This window comes from Kryptolebias marmoratus, linkage group LG2 (assembly GCF_001649575.2).
Source record: "Kryptolebias marmoratus isolate JLee-2015 linkage group LG2, ASM164957v2, whole genome shotgun sequence".
Lineage (NCBI taxonomy): Eukaryota > Metazoa > Chordata > Actinopteri > Cyprinodontiformes > Rivulidae > Kryptolebias > Kryptolebias marmoratus.
The window spans coordinates 11,016,585-11,040,916 of record NC_051431.1 but is presented as its reverse complement, the minus strand read 5'-3'; the positions used below and the strand labels follow the sequence as shown (position 1 = coordinate 11,040,916).

The window sequence follows — 24,332 nt, the reverse complement described above, 5'->3', positions numbered from 1 at the left end:
GGCTCGATGCTGTAAAAATCCCCGACGCCGTGAATCAGCCTCTCGTAACGCCTCACATTTTTTTTCTCAATTTTTCATCGAAAAATTTAAAAAAAATTTACATAAAAAAAAAAAAGGAGAATCACTGCTTTGCGGTCTTGTTGCGACAGCACCCATTGCCACCACAGAAGAAGAGACCCCCCGCGGCCATCTCGCATAGGATTGTGAACCATAACCCTTGCATGTACTAAACGATAGCACAGTTACTTTTAGGGTATTTTAGTTTCCTTTAGGCTGTGAACACAGTGTAATTTTCATTTTAAGTAAAGCTGTGCTTAAATGTTACATGTCCCCCCTCCCCCTCTTCTTCCCTTAATCCTCACTCTTGTCCAATTTGCTGAATAATCCGTATCGTTTTGCACACGTTGCTGCAAAGTGAGGCCTGAAGGAGTCTTTCTGAAGATGCGCCGGCGGGTTTCACGTGTTTCCCACCCGCCGGCGGCCCTCCACGTCACGCATCACTCAAACCGCAGTCTTTGTCGTCCTTTCTGGAGTGATCCGATGATCTTTTTCTTATTTTTTTTTAGTGCTGCTTGAGAAAATAATGACTTTGTTTCAGGAGCAGCAGCAGTTAATCTGCTTGACGAGGAAGGGGAATTTAACCTGCCTTTTCTTCACGCTCAGAGGTGTCCCATGCATCAGACTGGAGCTGTTCTAAGTGGGTTTTCCTGAATAATAAATGAACCCATGGAGAAGTTTGCTGTAACTGTAGTACCTTGCAGAGTTCTCGGCCCTGTTTTTTTTTTTTTTTTTTTTNACCCCCTCTTTTGCTCCTCAAGCTAAGTGTACAAGCTTATCCTCCAGTTTTTTTTTTGTGTTAACTTCAAACACTGTAGTAATGATTACACATTGTGCTCATAAAACCTTCTGTTGAACATAGGGGTAATATTTTTTGTTTGTTTTTTGCAGCATTCCTTGTTAGCAAAAGTGGTTTCAAATAATAAAATTATGACATGGAAGGATGAAAAAAGAAGGAAAAAAAAGGCTAAAAACCTTTGATGGGTTGTTAGGCTACAAGGCTAGGTTGTCTAAAAAGAAAATAAATAGTGAAACCCGAACCCGAGAGACTGTGTGTGTGTGTGTGTGTGTGTTTTGTTTTTTGTTGTGGGAGAAAAATGGAGATATTTATCCGTTTTTCTGTCAACGGTCGAGAAGCTGAGTTCAAACTGGGAAATGACGCGATCTGATTGGCTGGAATGACCGTTTGTCCGCATGCGCACTACTGAAAAGGAAAACGTTGCATTCGAAAGCCGTCGGGAAACTAAAATCGAAGACGCCCATCCTGAGCTGCAACTTCATTAAACGATTGCTTGTAAGTTACAATGTAAACAAGACTATCCATTTGAGTTTTTCTTTCAACTGTATAGATATTCCACGAAGAACGAAATTAAAGAAGAAAGGAGCATTTTGTTTATGAGCTACATATTTTAATTTTCAGGTTTCCGTTTTCGCCTGCTCCCCTTTAGAAATTTACTATGTGCGCCTGAAGGCAGCGGGGGCAACGGGAAATGAAAGCTGTTTTGGAGCAAAACACTTCTCAGAGCTGACGGTGAGTGTTATAAAACTTACTTAAAACACATTTAAAATAAAGGTTCACGTCTTGTCATCGCAGCTGAAATCGTTGAAACACGGCAGCTCATAATAAATGAATAAAAAGTAGCGTTTGCTGTTGTTTTGTCGACAGCAAAGCCTGTCTGGGGTGAGTTTGGTTAAAGAAGTCCCACGTTGTTGCAAATTTAAACCGGTTAATAATATTGACATTTTTAAAATGTATACATTGAAAGTGTCACATTTTGTTTACATTGATGGTCGTGTTTTTTAGGGTGACTTCCAGTACACTGCTAAAGTCACAAGCTTCACATTTCTTTAAACTTGTCATAAACGGACTTGCAGTCTGTTTAAAAGTGGATTTGATCGATGTTTCTGGGTTGTGGAGCCCCTTTTTCCGGTCAAACCTCGACAATCTCAGGACTGTGTTGAGGATGACTCTCAGCTACTAACACATCAAAATTTAGCTCAATATCTGCAAAAACTAACGTTTTTGTTTCGGCCATCTTGGTTGGCTTGACTCCAGAAGTTGATCAGGTTTAGATGTGAATCCAGAGATTAGTTTAGTGACAAAATTTGAAATAATCTTGTCTAATTTTTCAGAGTATGTGTTCAGGATGACTCTCAACGACTACCACACTGAGGTTTGGTTCAGTATCTGTAAAATCGACCTAGTTAAAGTCATTTTAGTGCCTTAAATTAAGTGTGGTAGCCATCTTGAATCAGGTAAAGACTCAGAAGTGGCCAAAAACATTGTCTCCCACCTCCACCTTGTTGTTGTTGGTGATAAATTGGATCTTCAGGCGCTTTTGTTACCAGGAACCACCTGTCACCTGAACATTTTTATCATTTGGATTAATAAAACACAGACATACAACTACATAAAATGGAACAAATTATAAATTGTGGTGATTTGATGATTTTTTTTCCAAACAGGAGCAACATGTAGTTCTCCCCCCTCCCTCCCCCCTTCTTACCTGAGTTTGGTGTCCTGCCTCCATCATGGAGAACCTCGAGGAGGACCTGACATGCTCCGTGTGCTACTCCCTGTTCTCTGACCCGCGGGTCCTGCCGTGCTCCCACACCTTCTGCAGGACCTGCCTGGACAACCTGCTCCAGGCGTCCACCAACCACTCCATCTGGCGTCCGCTCCGCCTGCCCATAAAGTGTCCCAACTGCCGCGGCGTGGTGGAGCTGCCCCCGGCGGGCGTGGACGCCCTGCCCGCCAACGTGTCCCTGCGGGCAATCGTCGACAAAGTAGGAGGCTCGTTCGTGTTTCTGTAAAACGTCCGTCCTCCCCCCTCTCCCCTCCCTCGTGACTTCCTGTCCTCGTTTGTCTCTCGTGTTTTCGTGTTTCTGCGCCCGCAGTACCGGAAGGACGGCGAGCCTCGGCCCCCGTCCTGCCAGGAGCACCACAGGCAGCCCCTGAACATGTTCTGCATCCAGGACCGGCAGCTGATCTGCGGCCTGTGCCTGACCGTCGGGCAGCACCAGGGCCACCCCATCGACGACCTGCAGGCCGCCTTCGTCAGGGAGAAACGAACTCCAGCGCTGCTGCTCGCCAGACTCTCGGAGCAGAGATGGGCTCAGGTGGGACCGGGGGGGGTGCAGGTCCTCGGATGAAAGGCAACGGGTGTGACCAGATTCGCTGATCGGAGGTGCGCTCCCTCGGCAGGTGTGCGAGTTGGCGGAGCAGCTGGAGGAGGACAGGGCTCGCTGCGAGGCTCTGGTGAGGCAGGACCGGGAGGAAGTCGATCAGTTCTTCCTCTCGCTGGAGGAGGTGCTGGCCAGGAAGAAACGAGCCTGCCTGGAGGCTTTAGATGGAGCCGCTGCGGAGGTGTCGCGGGCGTACGACCCCCTCATCCACAGAGTGAAGGAGCTGCAGGTGGGTAAACCTCAGGTTCTGCTAATTCAGTCACAGAATCCCCAACAAACTGTGACACCCTTTTTAAGAAGCCAATACTCTCATTTCTGTAACAAACAGATCCAAAATGTCTTTTTCTTAATATTTCCAACAGGCTGTAATGTTATCTAGCTTACAACAGACGGCGCCATTTGTGGCGTTTCCCCCTGAAAAAGTCTTTCTGTCGAGCCAAGTAGTTTTAGAAACTCTTCCCCTTCAGGTGAACTCTCACTGGGCAGCAACGAGTCGCTTCAGCTTTGATCAGAAACATCGACGCGTCGAGTCTCAGAGCATTAAAGCAGCCGGTCGATACCCGAGTTGTGTCACGTGCTTCTCAGGAGCATAAGAGCTGGGGTTTGACTCACCTCCATCCGTCAGATACTGCCTGTAGGTGTGAACCAGAAACACGAGGAACGGGCTAAACGAATCGGGACTATTACTTTAGGAGTTTATTAAGATTAGGGATTCCTTGAGTCGAGACAAAAGGCGAGGCACAAATGTTGCTTGTTTTGGGACATTTAATTTTTCTCATCTAGATTTATCCTTGTATGCTCAGCCATTAAAGATAATGACTGTTTCCAGGTTTTTTTATTCTCAATGCGGAGCAGTCAAAAAGTACTGTAGTAATACTTAAAACAGCCAAGTATCCAGGAAGTACCGGCCTGTACAGATTGAAGAAGAAGTATTTTCCTCGGTGTAAAGCGGACCTCTAACATGTCTCCTGCAGGAGGAGCAGCTGGACCTGGTGTCTCTGGGCTCGTCTTTGGAGGACGAAGACTCCCCTCTGGTGTTTTTGGAGAAGGTGCACTCGTTCCGAGAGCGGGTGGAGCGCTTCCTCGACACCCCGCTGCCGTCCGCCATCGACCTCGCCGTCACCCCGAGGACGGCGGCGTTCCTGCGGCAGCACTGGCCCTCCGTGACCGTCGGCAGCCTGGAGCGGGCTCCGGTGCCCGAGGTGTGCTGCTGCACCCGATGCGGCGCCGTGGAAACCGAGGTCCAGGTCATCGGACCCATCGGGGAGGAACGGGTCGGGCGGCGTGAGCTGCAGCCCGCCGCCTATGTGGTCCTGCTGGGGGCGCTGCTGATGGCAGTGGTGGCGGCGCTGTGGGTGAACCCGGTTGGATGGGCGTTGCTCGGGTTCTCTTCCCCGTCCCGCTCCAGCCTGAGCAGCGACCTCCTTGCGTCCGCGTGGGATGCGATGGCGGCGGAGGTGGAAGGTTGGAGCTTCCAGCTCTTTTCAGTGAAAGATAAAATCATTCTGCAGCTGGAAGCTTTCTTTAAGACTCTGTCTTGCTGCAACCAGAACCAAAAACCCTCAGCTTCCTCACACTCCGACTGTTGAACTAAAGTTAAAAACATTTAATTCCTCTTGTATTCAGGAGAAGCTCGACCAAAAAGAAACAAGCAGATATTTATTTTACTGTTCCTGCAGATGTTGTTACTTTATGCACAGATTTTGTCGCTCAGTGTTTTCAGTTTAACCGTGTTTGAGTCACTTTTCTCCATCATGAGACGAAGCATCAGAAAAATGTGGCTCAGCTCATGTGTTCCATTCAGAGCATGAAGAGTAAAAAATGTTGATCATGTGGTCGTGGTGCAGAGTTGCTCCCAACCTGTGCCTTCATAAGCAGCACTTTGCACTCAGGATTGTCCTGTTTTTATTAGTAAAAAAAATGTGTAGTTTGTTATAATGGAAACTGAAATTTTATGTTACATAAAAAAAAAACAGTTGTGTATAAATTTGTATCGCTGCATAAACCTCCTGTTGCACCTAAATGTTTATAAACTGCTCTACTTTTTTCAACACAAAAATAAATGTATTTTACTGACTTCAAATCGCCAGTGGGGCCTTGACGTCCGTTCTTACTGCGGGAGTTGAATCAGTGAAGTTTGTTGCTCCGTGAGGCGTTTAAGGTCTCTGAAAGGTCTTCGGACCACCACAGGTCCTCCAGGTGGATTTATTTTTAATGTCCAATATCTGTGTGCTCAGGATTCAAGTCTTTTTGACCTGTAGTTAGAAGAATTGACTTTGACCAAACCAACGCAGATTCAAGCTGATTAAAACGAAACTCTTAACTTGCAACAAATTAGAAAAACCTGATGTGCGATTATTAAACCCACATTTTCAATAAGGTTGTGGATGAAATATATTGGCACAGAGAACTTGGATGAAAGACATTTGGAACGATAATTTATTTGTGCCACCATATTTGTGATTAAAAAAAAATTAAAAAGCCACTGAAGGTTTTGTCTCTCAGCTCAGACTGACTGTTTTGTTTTGCTTTTATTGTTTAACTGAATTTAAAGCACTTTAGTAAACTTTATTTTATTGTGCTAAGGGAATAAATTGACATAAAGAAGACTGGAACATATCAAGTGGTTCTTATTTGTATCTTAAGTGTGCAGAGCTAACATCAGATCAGCCTTTTTTGAGAAAAGATTTATTGGTTTGGTTGATAGAAATAGCAGCATGTTACTGACAGGACAGTCAAATATTTACACGGGGTTAAAATCCGGCGGCGAGGCTCCGGGTTCACGCAGAGACTGCTTCGGTCTCTTTGAAGGCGATGGTTTTAGGGTTGATCCCGACGCTCTTGGTGGTGTTGTGCGTTTTGTAGATGCCGATGAGGCGATCTGCGATCTCGAACATGTTGTTCCTCAGGGAGATGATGATGAACTGAGCGTTCTTTGTCTGGTCCTGAACACAGAGGGAGGGGGGAGGAAAAAAAAAAAAAATCAATTTAGTTGAGGATTAACATGTAGCTGCCCCAGATGTGACATTTTTATCACAAGAATAAAATGAACTTTTATTTAAAAGCTCAACAACAAAAAAAAAAACCTGGCGGTTTGAGGCCTAAAATCTTCTGATCCGAGTCCAGAAACTGAGTCGAACTTTAATAACAAGTCTTTATGCGATGCCGTTTGGCAGCTTTGAAATCAGGACTGAAAGATCCGGAAAAGTCTCCGTTTAACTCGGTTCAGTCCTCCGACTTTAGGAGCAGAGCCTCGTCTTTCTTTCTGGCGACACGTTAGCGGCTAGTTTCAGAAAAATGAATCAAACTCAAACCCGTTTCCTCAGAATCGGACTCGCTGCCTGTACTCACGTATATGTAACAGGCCACGATGGAGACGTTCTTGAAATCCAGAGCGGCGTCGATCTCGTCCATGAAGTAGAGCGGCGTGGGCTTGTAGTGGTGCAGAGCGAACACCAGAGCCAGGGAGCTGAGGGTCTTCTCTCCTCCCGACAGGTTAAAGATCTTTTTCCAGCTTTTCTTAGGAGGACGAACGCTGAAGATAAAAAAAAAAAAAAACAAGAAAGGGTGATGTGAATCCCGCCGAGCGGCTCTGGCTTCGTGCTCCGTCCTCCGGTCCTACCTGAACATGATGCCCTCGGAGAAGGGGTCCAGGCTGTCCACGAGCTCCAGCTCCGCGTCTCCGCCCAGCGTCAGCATCTGGTAGTTCTCCTTCAGCTTGTTGGTGATGATGTTGAAGCCGGTCATGAACTCGTTGAGCCGCTGCTTGCGCAGATCCTCGTAGGCACGTTTGAATCTGTCCCGCTCTGTGGTGATTTCATCCAGCTGAGCGACGCGCTGCAGGTACAGCTCCTCCTGCACACACACACACGTGAATTTAAAGAGAATTACATTATAAACTGTCTTGAAAACAAAGTGCTTGTCATTTGGTTTCAGTCCCTGTATATGTCTGAGTTTCAGACTAATTTCTGACAGCAGTTGGTGGCATTCGAGTCCTGGTGCAGTGTGTGTGTGTGTGTGTGTGTGTGTGTGTGTGTGTGTGTGTGTGTGTGTGTGTGTGTATATATATATATATATATATATATATAAAAAAAATTTGTCAACACAAACTAACCTTACATGGTATAATAAAGAGTTAAAGCAACATTTTCTTTGACAAACAGTAAAAACAGATTAATCAGTTCTGTAGTTGAATTTCTGGTTAGTTTTATTACAATTTGAACTCAAAGTGGACATCACTGTGTTTATCTTTAATATACAATGTGAAAAAGCAACCTTTAGAGATTTAGACTTAATTTCTAGAAAATACAACAGCATAGAGTCTGAGAACACTATTCTTTGCTCCTCAGGAACCCTGAAACCTGCCTTACTGTTCTGTTCTGAAAACTAAAAACAATACTTTTAGTGTTAAAGTGACATTTTTGATGCTAAAAGTCAATAAATTATAAACAGTTTTAAACTAAAGAAGCACCAGCTCAGATTTTTCTGTAATCTTCCACCGACAGCAGAAGAAAACATCTTATAATATTCATTTTCTGAGTCATTCCTGTAACTCGTTTCAGAGCAGCTGAATCAAAGTGAAACCATTTTTCTCCACCATCGGCCAGCTGATCACGTCTCGTGAGCCTCGGCGTACCTTCTTCTTGTACTCGGCGATGGCCCCCAGGTTGGGTTTGATCTGACCACACTGGACCTCCAGGGTGCTCATCTTGTCGACGATGACGTTGGGATCAGAGATGGCTTCGAGCTCAGCGGGAGGAAGCGCACGCAGCTCCTCCGCTGGCTGGCCGTCGATGGTGTGAAGGGAAAGCTTTGCAGCCTGTTGAGCAGAAACGTCACAGGAGGTTTTACATGGTGCTGAAAACCCAGGAGGCTGGTTTCTGATCAGAATCACAAGAAGAACTTCAACCCGCTGCTTCACCTCATCCTGCCAGTACTTGATCTTTCCGTTGTGCTTCGTGATGAGGGCGTCGATGTGCTCGATGGACAGGCGCACGTTGAGGGACTCTTCCTGCAGCGCGTGTTCCTGTTGCTGCAGGATCTTGATTTCTTTGGTCACGGCCTGATACTGCTCCTGAACCTCTGGCAGGGCAGCCTAATGGATCAGGAGTCAAACACAAATACTCCAGTTATTTCATCAGAAGTTAGCAAAACAATACAAAACTGATGCTGTTCCTTCCTTCCTTCCTGAAACACGTGATGAAAGGACGTCTGATCTGATCTGTTAACACCACAGAGCTTTCTGTTTTCATGTGAGAAGAAAAACGTTTGATTTGACTGATATGAATGATCTACCCACGGTTTTGGAAAATTGAAGCTTAAAGTAAATCAGCACTCGCCTCTGCCTCGTGACAGGCCTTCATGATCTCCCCGGCCTCGTCTTCCAGTTTTTTCAGCTGTTCTGTGAGCTCAGCCATCAGCTTCCCATTCTCCTCCAGCTCACCTTGAACCCGAGCGATACTCTCCTCACACTTCTTCAGGTTTCTACAGAGACGAACAGAAAACAAACAAAACAAAACTCTCCTTTCAGAGGTGTAGCGACGAACATGAGAGCAGGAGCAGGAGGGCAACACTGAACAGGGGGATTCTGAGAAGTGGCTCTCAGCCAGCTGGAACGTGAGCAGCAGCTTCGGTCTGTCTGTCAGCAGAGGACACGCGCCGAGACGGCTTTCCTTCTGTTGGGCAAAACCTTTACGGCCTTACGACGGACGAAGACATCTTCTGCATCCTCACGCCAAACAAAAGCACACCCCAGTCGTTCCACCGGATGTAGTTTTACCCTCGCTCCGAGGGTAAAAATAATCATCTGACACAGCTCATAAATAATTCTTTTCAAACAAGACGAACAGAAATCCCCTGACTGCCAGGCTGAGATCATTAATCACGTTAATATGGCGCGTCTGTTAAGTGACTCAACAGAAGCAGAAACACAGATTAGTGAAAACAATTAGGACGACACTTGCTGACACACGAGTCTCGTACTTGGAGCGCATATATTAAGCTTGGATTAGGAGAAATATAATTGTGTTTCTGGAGTTAAATACTTTTAGAGTGTCTGAAACAGCAGCCATGAGAGAACTAACAACATAAACGAAGGGTTCTAGCCGGTCATGGGGAACACCACATCACACACAGCCTCTGCTCCGGTTTGAACAGCAGACCATATGTCCAGGATGTCCAGCCACAGAGCGAACAGCGAAGACGTCTTTAATCACAGCTGCTAGAACAAGGAGGTGGGGATTTACTTTACTGCTGGTGATCTCTCTGTCTGTCTCTCCCCCGTGCTCACGCTCAACGCTTTGTTTTAATCAAATAAATAATGACGCATGGCAGGACGGATCGTTGCCAGCTTTGTGAGGCTGTCACTAAAATGAGCGGCTTTGCGGCAGCCGAGCTCGCCTCAGCGTGTGGCAGAGGCGATGAAGACGTGACGGGGCTTTGGGTCGCGTCCAAAAAATTTTCTTCAAATGTAAATTCAGCTCTTATCTTTCACTTGCATGGACAAAATGCATTTATTTCACAACAGATCCATGTTCATGTAGCATAAAGTCTCATAGAGGAGCAGTGGAGCTCGTGTTTAAGACATCAGAGGTTTTTTTCTCACCGATCAGCTGTCTTTATGGCCACTTTGGCCTTGGTTATGATGGAGGAGCAGTCGTCCAGCTCCTTGTTGACCTCGTCCAGTTTGTCCTGCTGAGCCTTCAGCTTGTGGCTGTTGATGTCTACAATCAAGTTGTGGAGTCGTTTCACCTCATTTTCCACCTTCCCAGCCTTACTGGACGCTGACTCATAGTCTGACAGAACAAGTGTTTGGAGAAAAAAAAAAAAAAAAGTAGCATGAAGGAAAAAGAAAATTATTCTTTAAAACTAACTTCTGACACACTGCAAAGCACTAATACGAGGAGTGTATTTGTGTTATAAATAAAAACTTAATCCCACCTAAGAGGGAATAGTCTGACATTCAGTAATTAACATTTCTCCTTACAGTTTACAGAAGTTTCTACCTTTTTTGAACGCCTCCAGGCTCTTCTCCATCTGTTTCTGTTTGGCCTTGTCTGGGGCAGCTGCCAGCACGTTGGCTTCAAGCTCCTTAATCTGAAGTTTCAAGTGAGTCTCCTGGTCAGCTAAACTCTGAGGGAGGAAGGAAAAAAAAAAAAAAACACCCCGCCGCGGAGCAAAGGACACCTGGTCAGTTCCACGGTGACGTTTTATGCGCGGATATGAGCGGCGGATAGTGTCTGACAGAAACTGGGTGGCTAAAATGCTCACACTCATGCTGTTGGTGTATTTTTCCAGGGTGTTCTTCATCTCTCTGAGCTGCGGCTGCAGGCGCTGGATGTTCTCCTCCAGCTGCAGCTTTCTCTCTTGGCAGCTCTGCAGCCGTGACACTTTCTCGTTCAGCTTGCTCTCCATACGATCAAGCTGGGGAAAAGAAAAATTAAATAAAATCATGTTTTGTATACTAATGGCTTGTTGTCATTTAGGGTACAAGAAGACTATTGGTCTTGGTTATGTCTGAAGATCACAACTCTGCTGTACTGAGTAAAAAAAACCTGATTGATAAAGTCTGATAGCTGGTCACTGCAGCCCTAAAGAAACAAAGTAGTTTTTACACAATAAAACTTGAACAAACTGATAAACATTGTTGTTTTTATGGTTCAGCAGCTTCTGTTTACATTTGGTTGAAATATTACAATATATTCTACAGAAATCAGACTAATTTAAGGCTTTTATTTTTTTAAGCCATTCATTGACACCGAATCCATAAACTATTACACACGTTGGGTTTTTGTTTTGTGCTTCACAAGCTTTTTTTTTTTTAATGAGGGGAGCGTTGCAGAAGGAGGCGGCGTGGAGTAAAACTCAGCCGAGTGACGGGCGTCTCCCTCGTATCGTTTTCAAAACATGACGACTTAACTCTGTTTACCGATTCACTTTGCGGTCAACTAATTTTGGTGCTCCTCATCACTGATCTTTCCTCAGTAATAAATCTGTTTGTAGCTTAATTTTATGAACGCATGGTCGCACAGATCATCCCCACTTCATCACATTATTGAGCCACAACTTCGCTTCTGTCGATACGTCGCTTTGCAGATTTCCAAAACCTCTCATCTGATCTCATTTTTCTTGAAAACTAATGAAAATGTTCTTATTGCAACTGAAATTAAGTTTAATGCCTTTTAATTTGGGAAAAATCCATTGAATGACTTTAATGCCCCACAGAAACCCTGAATAAAGAAATTGTTTTTTAAATCTCCTTTTTGGGTGAAATTGCCCGATATATTTTTGAACATTTAACAGGTAGCGTTACCAAAACCTTTGTGAGCAAAAGACAAAAACAGTTCATTCTTTCTGTTGATATTATTATTGTATCTGCCAACAATTAACGTGAACATATCATTTTAGGAAATTTGTGATTGTGACCTCTTTAAAAAAAAAGGGTTTTACATGTTCCAAGAAATCTAATAAACGTCGTTTTGTGAACTTTGAACTTTACCTCCACCTGGGAGACCTCAGCACTGATGGAAGAACCCATTCTGCCTTTCATCACTCTTCCTCCTCCGGTCATGGTTCCTGTGAAACACACCACAGGTAAAATAAGAACAAAACATCAAAACAAAAGATCAAAATACGCTAACAAAAGAAAACCAGGAAGTGAGACATGAGTCACCCACCAGCCATCTCGATGATCTGTCCCTTCAGGGTGACCACCCTCCAGCGCCTGTCTTTCTGGAAGGCCATCCTGGTGGCCTGCTCCATGTCTCTGGCTACGAGCGAGTCCCTCAGGGCAAAGTAGAAGGCCGGGCGCACCTTCTCGTCGTTCACCTGCACCATGTCAAACAGGCGAGGGCTGTCCTCTGGAGTGCGAATGGGAGCCATGTTCTTCTCCCACACTTTCATCTGTGCAAAGAAGAAGCAGTGAGGCAGGAATTACAAAAAAAACCTTTTGTGACCGAGGTTCTGAAGTCACTCTTTTTACCTTGTCCAGGCCGATGAAAGTGGCGACCCCGATGTTCTGTTCTTTAAGGAAAGTGACGCATTTCTGAGCCGTGTCAATGGTGTCCACTACAATGTTGTCCAGAGCGCCACAACAAGAGGAAATGGCCACATCGTACTTCTCATCTATGGCTCCAAGGTCTCCCTACAATCAGAGAGAAATTCAAAATACTGATTTTATAGCTTTCCATTTTTACTGAAAAAAATGAATGGCTAAAGAGTAAATACGTATAAACCCAATGAGACGTTCAAAAAGTGCTAATGTGATGTGTATATAAATAATCAAACAGATTTTTAAAAATTTACCAATCTTCCATAGATGCCAGGAATTCTGCCGCTCTTCTTCAGCTGCATTAAAGCGCCCAGGACTTTTCCTCGACTGCGATTGGAGGACAGAGAGCTCTTGGCTTCATCCACCTTCTGCCTCAGTTCTCTCACTATCTCTTTGGTCTCGGTATCCACCTTCGTCAGCTTCTCCAGCTCCTCCTGGTCCTGCAGAGAAAAGAAAAAAAAAAGGGAAGAAACTTTTGAAACAGAAGTTGTTGTAGAAATTTGAAGTGAGCAGAACAAATGGCTCTATTCTTTTATGACATCCTGATGCTGACATCAGGCTCTACCTTCTTGAGTTCCTGCTCCTTCTGGGGGATTGTGACTTGCAGGTCTTTAATGGCGGCACGGCGTTCCTGCAGTGTCTCGGTTGCTGTCTGAAGCGTCTGTTTGGCCGTGTTGAGCTGCGTCACTGCCGTTTTGTGGCGGCTAAGATAGATGTCGAGCTCAGACTGGGCGAGATCCATACGAGAACGGGTCTCATTCACAGCCTTGCTGAGTTCCATGAGCTCCTTCTCTTTTTTCTGAGAGGAGAAAAGAAAAAGGTTGGAAAACAAACACAGAGTTTATCCTTCTGAAATCAAGTGAAACGTGTGAAAACATAAAAAAGAGCTGGTGTTTACAAACCTCTTTGTCCTGCTGCAAGCCGCTGGTTTCCTCTTTCAGACTTTCCATCACTTCCTTCAGTTTCTCTTCTTCTTTGGCCTTCTGTTTCTCCAGGTCTTCCTTGCGGGCTGTCGCCTCAGAGATGGCTTCTTCGCTGCTGGCTGGTACGCTGCGCACTTCCTCCAGCTGAAGAACCACAGACAGGAGAGAACAAGTCAAAGTCAGAAGAGACACATGCAAATATGGATTATAAGCATGATTAATTTCAACTGGAACTGGACATCAACGAAATTCATTAATCCACCATTTTTACAACCATCAAATTAAATGTCTTCACATTTAGATATTTAAACAAAACTGTAAACAGAAATAAACAAAAGTGTTTGGAAAAATAGAAGTATAAATAAAGAAATGTACATGGAAATTGGTTCAAATCAGAGATTTTTTGGCACTTATATCATTAGAAAAACACAGAAAACATAACTTCACTCAACATCCTGATACAATCTTATCCCACACTGAGTTCTTGCTTTGACTACAAAAGAACTGCTCTTAGCATGACAAATTTCCCCTTTACTAATAAAGTTATTACCACACAAAATAATTAATGTCACACGACAGCTACAGTGAGGTTCTGTCACATCACTTCTTCTGTGACAAATAAATAAAACAGGCTTTAATCTGCCATCCTGGGAGTCCAAATGAAAATGATGATATTCCACACACTCCTGTTTTTAGAGACTACATGCACGTCTGCAGGTCCACGTAAAGAGGGGGACCTCCAAACTTTTGTTAAATTTCATTAGCTAAACCAGATAAGACAGATCTGAGGGAACAGACGTGTAAAGGTGTAACTAAAGTTTTAGACAACTTTGAATTTATTCCAGAGTCGGCCAAAACCCCTCATGTAATGGACTAAAAAAGTCAAAGCCAGGACTGAACGAGCTCCGATTAAGACTGGCACAACAGTCTGCATGTTGGCAAAGCTAAAACAAGAGAACTGGCATCGACGTATAGTTTATGTTTTGTCGGGTTTAACTGCGGGTGAAATGTGAATATGGCTGCTGGGAGCGTTACACAAGCCAGGCCATAGTTGACTACCACACAGCAGAACACTGCTCCCCAGAGGTCAGCCTGCCTCTGCCTCGCTCCCCCTATGACCAAGATATTTCCAGAGCATGAGGGGGGAAAAAAAGGAAAAAGATATCCCACATCCCTGCAGTTCTGAGAGGAGCCTCGGTTCGACACATACAGTTTATCAGTAGGTGTGTGAAACGAAGGGGACGTGATTAACTAACTGTGAAGCAGAGTGCACATCAACAACCGACCTGAGCGGCGCTTCACAGCCCCCTAGTGGTTGATTTCTGTCTGATGGTTCTTCCTGTCATAAAAGCTGATCTGCAGTTTTACACGAGGTTTTATTTTATACTGCGGCTAACGACGATTCATTTCAAAACAAACGCAACAACTCATCTTCTGCCACAGAAGGAAAATATGTCCAACACTGTCTGAGCATCTGACATGCCATCAGAAGGGAAATCACTCCAGGGAACATTATTAGTCACAAAAATAGTGAAAAATTAAAAGAAATTAACCAAGAGGAATAATCTCACTGTAGGATGATTATCTTTGAGCAGCAATAACTCTGAGGCACATTGGTGTAAAAATAAACACTTTTTGAAACATTTCAGGCAGGCTTTTAGACAAATGTTTAGACTTATTTATTTATTTACAGAGAATTTCCATTTTCTTTAAATATTCAAAAGAACTTTAACAATAAATATTAATAATAACAAATAAAAATTAAAATAATAATATTAGGGGGAAAAAAATCCAGGCACTTTCTTTTTGCAGTTCTTTAAATTTGCCACAGCAGAACCCAGGTGTAAGAACCACTCAAAACTAAAAAGTTTTTTAATCTCAGTGAGAAGATGTTTAATATCAGGAAATAAGGAGTTTATGACAGAGATAAAGCATCTGTTTCCTGTAATTATTTTTAAGTTCTTTTTTTTAAATATCTTGTGTTTGTGTGAGCTGAGGTCATGGGTGTAATTATTAATTCAACTTGCTGCTTAAAGTCAAGTTTTCCTACGAAACAAACTAAATTTATTTATTTTAAAACAACTTTATTTTTAAGCACTATTCACCGTTGTAAAGCATTAAATTCAACATATACTTTAATGGGAGGAAAAAAAAACACCGCAACACATGAAAACAAGCCGGTTTAAAATAAATTACTGCAAATTTAACATTTTAAAATTAAAACTGTTTACGTTTTATAACAAGTTTTTTTTCTCTCTTTTCCTCTCTGTTTTTTTTCCCCTCAGCCACAACCAAAGTAAACAAAGTATGTCTGATAATGCCACTGGTGTCCTAATGTTACATTTTAATAAATGTCTGCTGCAGCTATTGGGAGGAAATAAAGGTTTTTATGACAGATTATGTATCTATATGACTCCGAACAGAGTTTCTGCTGTGATATTATCAGATTTATCTCCCACAGAGAAGCTAATAGTAGCCTTTAAATGAAGTGAATGAACTGTGTGTGATAAGGAACTGCAACTTAAAGGCCAACACACCTTTTTTTGGTCTTTTTCCAGCTGCTTCTGCAGTGCCTTGTTCTTGCTCTTGGAGTGTTTAATCTTCTCACGCACTTCAACATCCTGCAGGTCCAGCTGGGTGAACTTTTCCTTCTGGGTCTCAATGTACTTGTTGATCTTATTTTGTTTTCTAGTGGAGGAAAGGCATCAGAAATTTACAAACTAAATTCAAGTCAGTCTTCTAAAAGAGAGGAAAAAAACATTAAATGCTACAGAAATTATCAAAAAATATATGTATATTTTTCTCCCAGAAAACTAAATGTTTTTTATAGCAAATATTTTCTGTAAAAACTTTGTTCCCCTTTTAAAAATCACTAGTTTCAAAATTCAAAAATGGCTTATTAAGCAAAAAACAAGTTTATATAAGTTTATACACCTTTGCTACATCAGCAGTGTGTATTTACAAATTTTAACTTTTTCTCTAAATGTACAAAGGAAGTAAAAACTGCAAAATTATTTCATTAGTAAGAAAAAGACAGAATCCAAGAAAGCATGTAATATTAGTTGTAAAAATAAACAAAGCAGATTTCTTACTTCTCTACATTTTTGAGCTCTTGATTCATTTTTTCCATTTCTTGAGAGATTTTTGCAGTTTTCTCTGTGAGCTCCTTGGTGTCCTCCATGATCTTCTGCTTTTCCTGCTCCTTCTCCACCACACGTTTCTGCAGATCGTGACTGATGACAAACAGAAAATATTTATTTAAAAATAAAAAGTGAAATATTAAACTCAACAGTTTGTTAGTACTGTAAAGGACTTTTAAAGGCAGAGATCAGTGAAGGATGTCATGCAGCACCTGTGAGGCTTTTCTGTGTCAACTCTACATTTTAATTTGTATTTTTTTTTTTTTAGTTTTTTCTTTCGAGCAGAAAAGTGGTAACGATATACTCACACATAATATTGGTAAAGGTGACTCTTGTGTTTAAAGATATCGTTCTCCAAGGTTAGGAAGTCCACAGCTTTGTTCTTTTCTCCTTCCAAAGCGTTCTTTTCCTTTTCCACCAGCTTCACTCTGTTCAGCTAGGACAATAAAAAGACAAAAGGTACTTAATACCCGACCACAAAGTTCCCTTCATTATAAAGTAAAACAAAAATACAATAACAGAAAGTAGAAATTAAAGCAATCCTTAAAAGTGACTGAGGAAAATTCATTCACAACAACCAGGCAGGCATGCCCAAACATTTGAGTGGCATTAATATCTGTCAGAGAGCCAAGTCAATCAGAGTCTTATCTAAGTTTATATAAACAGTAAAAATCTACTTCTTCCAGCTCAACGCTCTCTTCAAAAGATAATCACATAAACACACATAAAAAAATCTAAACCAAAGCACTTTTCAAAGATCTTTCTATCTAAACAAAAATAAATAGACTCAGGGAAGGACGGTGGTTGTCCTGTGTGGACAGATGGCGTGCGTGTCATCACCTTCTCTCCTCTCTGCTCGTTCAGAAGCTCGATGCAGCGACCCAGAGTTTGGATCGGCTCCTTGAGCCGATGAGGTCCTCCAAGTACTCCAGCATCCCCTCGTCGTGCTCCGTTTGGCCTTTAGGCTTCATCATGGCGATCTGCTCCACCTCGCCCTGGGTACAGTCCAGAAGAGAGCATTGGCGAGGAGAGCAAAGCAAAGACGGTCATAAAACCACAACGTTGTTAAAAAAGGTAAAGCTTTGTGTACAACATAATAATGGTCCGATTTTCCTCCTCTCCTTAAAACAAACTGGAGCAAAGTTAAGTCACTGAAGGACACATTTTGTGAGTATATATATATATATATATATATATATATATATATATATATGATGAGGATGATCATGCAGATTAAAGAAGCTTCATTTAATAAAATAAAATAAAATGCCATTACCTCAGCATCTCACCAACAGTCACTGCCCATAATTAAACCATAATTAAAATTTCTAATGTTTTTTTTAAAACATGCCTGTTTGTATAACAAAATCTGAGATACATGAAGAGGTTTTAACAAGTCGAGTATAATTATCCTGCTGTGAACGTGTTCATTTTCATTGACTGACCTCCTCCTCTGTTTTCAGAAGGGTTTGTCTGTCTGTCTGTGCACAAAATGACTCAAAAAGTAATGAACGGATTCTACGAAAGTGTCAGGAAATGTTGAGGTTGTCACAAACATTAATTTTTTTATTATTAATTTTTGGTGGTAATCGAGATCATGACATCATCATCCTGTGATGTCATCACTGTTCGGATCCATGATGTCATCACATCGATTATGAGGTTTGTGCTCTCCGGGTGCTTCTTGTTTTAAATAATTTGGCAAACCGTGTTACTAGTTGGAACAATTTCAGTTAAGCACAAATGTAAGATTTTAAAGCAATAAAGTTTTATAAAGGATAGTTTTCTATATATAAATATAACTTTTATGTAAGACAGAAAGAAGCTATAAGAAATCGGTAGGGATGACTCTTACATCGTCCCTCAAATTAAACATCTTCCCGTTCGCAACCAGCCTGGAAAAGTGACATGACTTTGAAGAACAAGCTCAAACCCTTTTACTGAACAGAAACAGTCAAGAAGGATGGAAATGAGCATGCTTACAGAAAATTTAAAAAGAAATAAAAAAAGAAAATACTTCAAACTAATTATTTAACTTAAACCAACTCCAAAAAATAAATGACAAACCTCTGAGAACTGGGACTAAATTTAAACCATCCTTTCAGCTCTGCTCTGACACAAGTCATCGCCCCATATGCCTCGAGTTAATCAGTAATAATGGGCGTGCCAGATGTAAAACGCTCAGCTGGGGCAGGAATGGAACAAGTGAACTGGTTCAAACCCAGTGCAAAACAAATCTGCAAAAATAAATAAATAAATAAACGAACAAGCAAAAAAATAATAATTAAAAAAAAATCCAAGTATTCAGAATGCATTACATTCACAGTGTGTGGGGGGAAAAAAAGAAAAAAGAAGCTGAACTGATATTAAAGCCATGGTAATGGAGGATGTTTGATCCAGCCACACTGAAGCAGCACTGCCAATATTGGGGTTGGGGTCTGTTGTCACACGCCAATATTTACGTGCTGCTAAAGCGTGGCAGGTACACAAACGGAAGCGAGGTCCAACCCGCCCTCACCGGTGGATCTCCCTCCGAGTTTTCCCCACAACAAAACCTGAGCGAGTTTCTCAATGTCTGCCTCGAACCGGTGAAATCGAAGCTTTTCCTCAAAATCCTAAAGCAGCAAATAATGGTTCGCACCATTTCCTCATTGTTTCAAACCATGATGCGCTGCTATAGCAATCCAAGGTCCGGCAGGGGAACACACCCTGTCCTCTCCTGTTCCACCGCAGCAGGTTATTGCCCATCAGCCAGGCATGGCTTAAAAGGTATATTTGAAACATCTAACCCAAAGACGAGTGGGAGATGGGATAAAAATGAAAAGCAGGAAGTCTTTTGACAGAATGGGATGGTCAAAGGAGGAATAATAATAACAACACAAATAAAAAAAACAGGTTAAAAGTAGAAGAGAACAGAAAAACAAATCCACCATTACCTGTAAGATAAGAAATCTGTTGTGGTCTAGGTCAATACCGTGGCTTCGGAGTAAAGCCCCCACTTCTTTGAATGTGGCTTTCTTGCCATTGATATAGTAGGCTGAGGAATTGTCTTTGTTGGCAGTCCTGGAGACGCAGAACTTGCTGTTGGGGATGACTTCGTAGTCATCTCCTTCCTGGCTCAGATGGGGGGGAGGGGCAGAAGAGACAGAGCAGCAGAACAGAAGAGTTTAGGAGAGATCCAGACAGATCAACACATCAAACTGGGATAATCAGGACACTGAGGGGCTGGGAGCGGTCAGGAAAAAAATTAATAAAATTTTAAAAGACAGTTTAGCTTGTGTTTTAATGAAAAGACCACTCTAAATCTAAGGCAATGGCAGTAAACTCCTAAAAAAATAAATAAAATAGAAAGTGAAGTGTGCTTTAACACACCTAACTGAAATAAATACTTTAAAAAAGGGGCAAAAAAGATATTACAATTTCACAAAGTATGCCGTGTACACGCCTTAAAATCATTTACTCCATTAAAGCTGTGTACACCACCTTTGAAAAAATTAATTAAATAAATAAATAAAAATAAAAGTTTAAAAATGATACCCTGTGAAGCTAACAAACTAGAAGAAATTGTGCAATTATTTTAACTAGCCGAGTTAAATTAAATTGTAATGATGAAGCAAACTTAGATGTCTTTAGAAGCAGTCATGGCAAAAGTTACTCACACTCCTGGTGGCAGGTTAAATTATTCAAATAAATTTAATTGTATAAAAAATATTTCTGCTTGTTTTACTGATATTTAGCAAAGCTAGGCACATAAATTAATATTTTGCCTAACAGATGAGCTTACTGTATTAATCCTGATAGGTGCAGTCAAATAGGTAGGGCCTTATCAAATAGTTTCTTTTTAAAAATATATTAAAAATACTGGGAGCTATACTAGCACGTATTATAGAATGTGTGGGTGTTTGCTGCAACTTTCACGACTGATCTGAGTCTGTATTCAGTCACTGATGTCAGAAATGAGTGGCAATATGAGCACACAGGAGCTGAGGAAGCAATATATTTAATATCTGACAACCATTTGGTCAAAAAGAACATTCCTGACAGTGGTTTTCCATTTGGACTGAATATCAACTGGTACAAAGTGAGGGCATGGTGTGTTTTTTTGAGGGACAGAGGTATAAATATAAATACCTTATCAATAATCTTTTGAAAATGAACCTCCACAGAGCAGCTTTGCACATCTTTGTGTTGATCAGAGCTGTGGATCAGCACGGAGAGCTTTTTCGATCTGATCTTTTGGGCTCTGTATCCAAACACAAACAGCATCGAATCTATCACGTTGGACTTTCCACTTCCATTGGGACCGATGATGCAGGAAAATCGCTGGGAGGAAGGCATGACAGAAAACAAAAAAATATATAAATCACTTATGGGAATACACACAACTTGACACACAAATACTCTAACATTTGAAGCCATAAGATATTTTAACCTATTAAATCTGTGGGAGGGAAGAAATTTCTCATGAGTGTAGTTAAGTTTAAATTAAAGCTCCACTGATGCAGAGCTTTAGAAATCAGGGCAGCCAAAAGCCAATATACACCACTTTTTTAATAAATATTTTTAGCCAATATGCATCTTTCATTTAACAAAGTGTAACAACATTTGTTTAACATAAATTTATGTATATTTAACAACCCTTAGATGATGTACGCTTAAAAAAAAACAATATACACTAGACTGTTCTTGCTTTAAATATTTTTTTAAAAAATTAAAAAAAGGTTGTGGGCTACAGTAAACTGGTTGTAGCAGCTGCTGCTGCATCTTAATTTTCCTATTTGATAAGTAATAAAGTTGGCACAGGCATGGCTGATTGCCAAATTTTAAAAGAGGACAATAGTGGTGGATTAAATCGGTCCAGTTTTAGCTTAAATGTGTATTTGCAGTGAGATAAAAAAGGCAAATAATGTAATAAAGTCATAACAAGAAGAAAATGTGGGCACATCAATAAATCACACTGGTTCAGAGTGTAAATCAAAATGGAGGATTGAGACTTTTTACCCTGATATTTATAAGTGACCATTATTAATAATCCTTTTGGGGTTTTTTGTGCATCCTGGTGCAGAAGTTAAGATGTGTGCAGTGAGGTTTGTTTAAAGCCAAAGTCAGGTGAAGAGGTGCCTGCAAATGTGATTTCCTCCGAGCAGCAGTGATCTCACCTTGTGGAAAGGCCCGAGAGTCTGCTCGCCCGCGTACGACTTAAAGTTGCGATTCACTAAGTGCGTGATCATGAGGCGGGGAGCGCCGGGTTCATTGGTCATTGCTGGGGGCGGGGGTGGAGGGATGCTGCCGAGAATCTCCTCCAAGCTTCGGTTATCAGCCGCCCCGGCAGCCTCCCCCAGGGACGGATCTGTGGCACACACACACACACCGTAAAAAAATAAATAAATAAAAAAGTTCAACTTTTATTCTCCTGTTCCGAGTCGTTTCAGGTGGAGGTGGAAGGGACAGTGATGCATGGGGGAGGGGTGGAGGAACGCAATAGTAAAAAAAACAACACACTCACAAACAAAACACAGCCTAACAACGACTCCTGAGAAAGTTGTCATGTTCCTTTGTTCCGACAACACGAGCCAACATCATCTGCATTATATTTCTGTGACACAAACACCCCACATGAAGAGCAGAGCCTCACTTCGTCGATGATTAATAACCAAAAAGTGCACACCTCGATCACAACATCTCCATTTCTTTTTACTTCAGCAGTCAAGCCTCAGTCAGTAAAAGTAAAAAAATAATAAATAATCCTCCTCTGAGGCAATAAGACACAACACGGTTATGTTGCCACCAAGCTACAAGGAACCTGTCCAGAACCTATTGTGCTCACATTCAGTCATAAAACAAGCCAAACCCAAACACATCCCAATGAATAAAAAGCATCAGCTGCAACCAGTCTGTCATCAGGTTATTTATCTTTAACCAGCTTCACTCACAAAGCAAAATAAAACAAAACAAAACACATTTCTTTCCCCCCACCCGATACGAGTTACCTTGTTTTGCTGAGGACGCTGCAGGAAAAGGAGTGCACTCGGCATCAAATTAAAATTATCTTATTGATGACTGGCACTTTGAAATGGAGGATAAAAATAAAAAAATAAATAAATAAAATCAGCCACGCTAACTACGTGTTCGGATTTAGGCTGCATAAATAAATAAATAAAAGCGCCACAAGCTGAGCCAAGTGGCCTCTAAAGTCTACCAACACACACACAAAAAAAAAGCAGCCCTTTTGTTACTTGCCAGCAGTTGTCGGCGGTGCCTCCTCCTCCTCTTGGCCGCCGGACCCGGGTTCTGGTGGGGGTACATCCAGCCCGTCCTCGGAGTCATCCCGGGGCTGCAACCCTCTCCCTGTTGGCTTGGAGGAGGAGGAGGAGGCGGTGGAGCTCTTCGCAGTTTTAGATGGCATGGTTTTGAAATCTGAAAGGGGTCACTGCTTGGAAAAGGAGGAAAAAAAAAGAAAAAAGGGGGGGATATCCATGAGTGGTTTCTCCTAAAAAAAAAAGAAACTCCACTTATAGTCGGTTTACTCGCTCTTTTTAAATAAAACATCATTTACCATGATTCCATGTGCTTCCCCCTAGCTAACAGTGGGTAAAACTATAAATAACTTCAGAATAAAAGACAACCTGGTGTTAGTTTGAGCTCAAGCTAAAAAAAAAAATAGTACAAATTTAAACTAAATCCTCTTTGCAGCCGTCTTGTAATCAGCCCCTCATACGTCTGTAATGATCCGAAAAATAAAATAAAATAAGTTGAACGCCACTAACTGGAAAACACAATACAGTTAATATGCAAATGAGTTGATTTCTCAGCCCTCCCCAGCGATTAGCCGGAGCCATGCTGCATAGCCACGCAGCAAAAAAAAAGAAGAAGAAAAAAAAACCCGGGTGCTCGAAATGACAGTAAAGCTAACTTTCCATCTCGGGATAGCTTCTGTAGGGGGAATACAGATTAACATAACTCGAGTGGATTAAAAGTGCGTTCAAAAAGAAGTAAAACTTCATCTAAGTGACGCACCAACCAAAAAAAAAAAGAAACTGGCAACAAAATGGGTTCGCTAACCACACTAAGTTAAACGCAACTGTACTGGAAGCACAATGGAAATATGAAAAGTTCCACGTTTCACTCCTGGCTTGGCCACGCATTTTTACATAAAAGGTAACATAAGCCAAATAAAGGCTTGTGCGTGTCCCCCACGGTTGCTGGTGTAAAAAAAACAGCAATAAAGTAGTTAACGGTGCGTTTCTCTTGGTACTAACGATGGGAATTTCAGCAATTAGACGGCGCCCGTTGACTACTCTCCGGCAAAAACATCTCCGTATACCTTCCAACAAACGTCGAACGCGTTTCCGCCAAAAAGTCGTCCTTTTTATTTTTGTTTCAGCTCGTTATCTCCAACAAAAAAAATCCAAAGTAAAAAAGGGGGATAAAAAGTGTCGAGAAATCCCAAGTTTGGCGAATATAATCCATAAAAGTGAGCCCCGTGTCGCTGCGAGTCGTTTCCCCCCTGACTCGAAAACTCTATCTTGTAAATGGCGCCTAAACTGCGCCGTCAAACCAAATTCGTTATAAACTGACGCAAGGCACCATGGATCGTTCAAAGGGCAAGGCAAAAAAAAAAAAAAAATTCAAAAAAAAGGGGAAGAAGCCAACTCCGCCTTTCTCCGCACCTACAGTACGGGATATCGGAAACAAGACGAAGAAATAAAGACAGTCGTTATAATTACATTTACGATGTAAACTTTTACGTACGGATCGCGAAAGGTTTAAAACTTTGTGCGGCTTCCTTTTCGTTCAAACTGTTGCTTAGCTACAGTAGAACGCAGTCCCCGCCCCTCCTGGTGTCGCCTGTGTTTTTTATTTAAAAATATAAATGTATACCATAAATTTGGAAAGCGATTAATGTAAAAGACACTTTCAATTTTGATTGAAGTATCACGCCGGGGTTTGTTAAATTAATGTTATTCGTGTCAATAA

General features: G+C 41.9%; 2 protein-coding genes across 3 annotated transcripts; one reads left to right on the top strand and one right to left on the bottom strand.

Annotated features, from left to right (window-relative positions):
- Positions 1 to 6: 6 nt before the first annotated feature.
- trim59 (tripartite motif containing 59) lies at positions 7 to 5,332 on the top strand. Of its 2 annotated transcripts, none has more exons than XM_017424605.3 (6): positions 7 to 1,351; positions 1,506 to 1,588; positions 2,524 to 2,844; positions 2,956 to 3,177; positions 3,263 to 3,472; positions 4,218 to 5,332. In XM_017424605.3, the coding sequence occupies exons 3-6, from the start codon at positions 2,590 to 2,592 to the stop codon at positions 4,830 to 4,832; spliced, it is 1,302 nt and encodes a 433-aa protein (XP_017280094.1). In that variant the 5' UTR covers positions 7 to 1,351; positions 1,506 to 1,588; positions 2,524 to 2,589; the 3' UTR covers positions 4,833 to 5,332. The 2 variants fall into 2 exon arrangements, with proteins under 2 accessions (XP_017280094.1, XP_017280093.1); XM_017424604.3 differs by having other exon boundaries at positions 1,478 to 1,588.
- A 582-nt stretch (positions 5,333 to 5,914) lies between these two features.
- smc4 (structural maintenance of chromosomes 4) lies at positions 5,915 to 22,761 on the bottom strand. Its single transcript, XM_025007720.2, is given in 24 exon segments — positions 5,915 to 6,188; positions 6,595 to 6,778; positions 6,866 to 7,098; positions 7,880 to 8,062; positions 8,165 to 8,338; positions 8,583 to 8,727; positions 9,848 to 10,037; positions 10,248 to 10,374; positions 10,513 to 10,665; positions 11,741 to 11,817; positions 11,919 to 12,144; positions 12,224 to 12,385; positions 12,547 to 12,732; positions 12,858 to 13,091; positions 13,195 to 13,359; positions 15,753 to 15,903; positions 16,308 to 16,448; positions 16,664 to 16,791; positions 17,196 to 17,260; positions 17,263 to 17,350; positions 19,292 to 19,468; positions 20,487 to 20,678; positions 21,515 to 21,705; positions 22,596 to 22,761. Coding segments are annotated over 24 exon segments (3,903 nt in total). The 3' UTR covers positions 5,915 to 6,023.
- Positions 22,762 to 24,332: the final 1,571 nt, after the last annotated feature.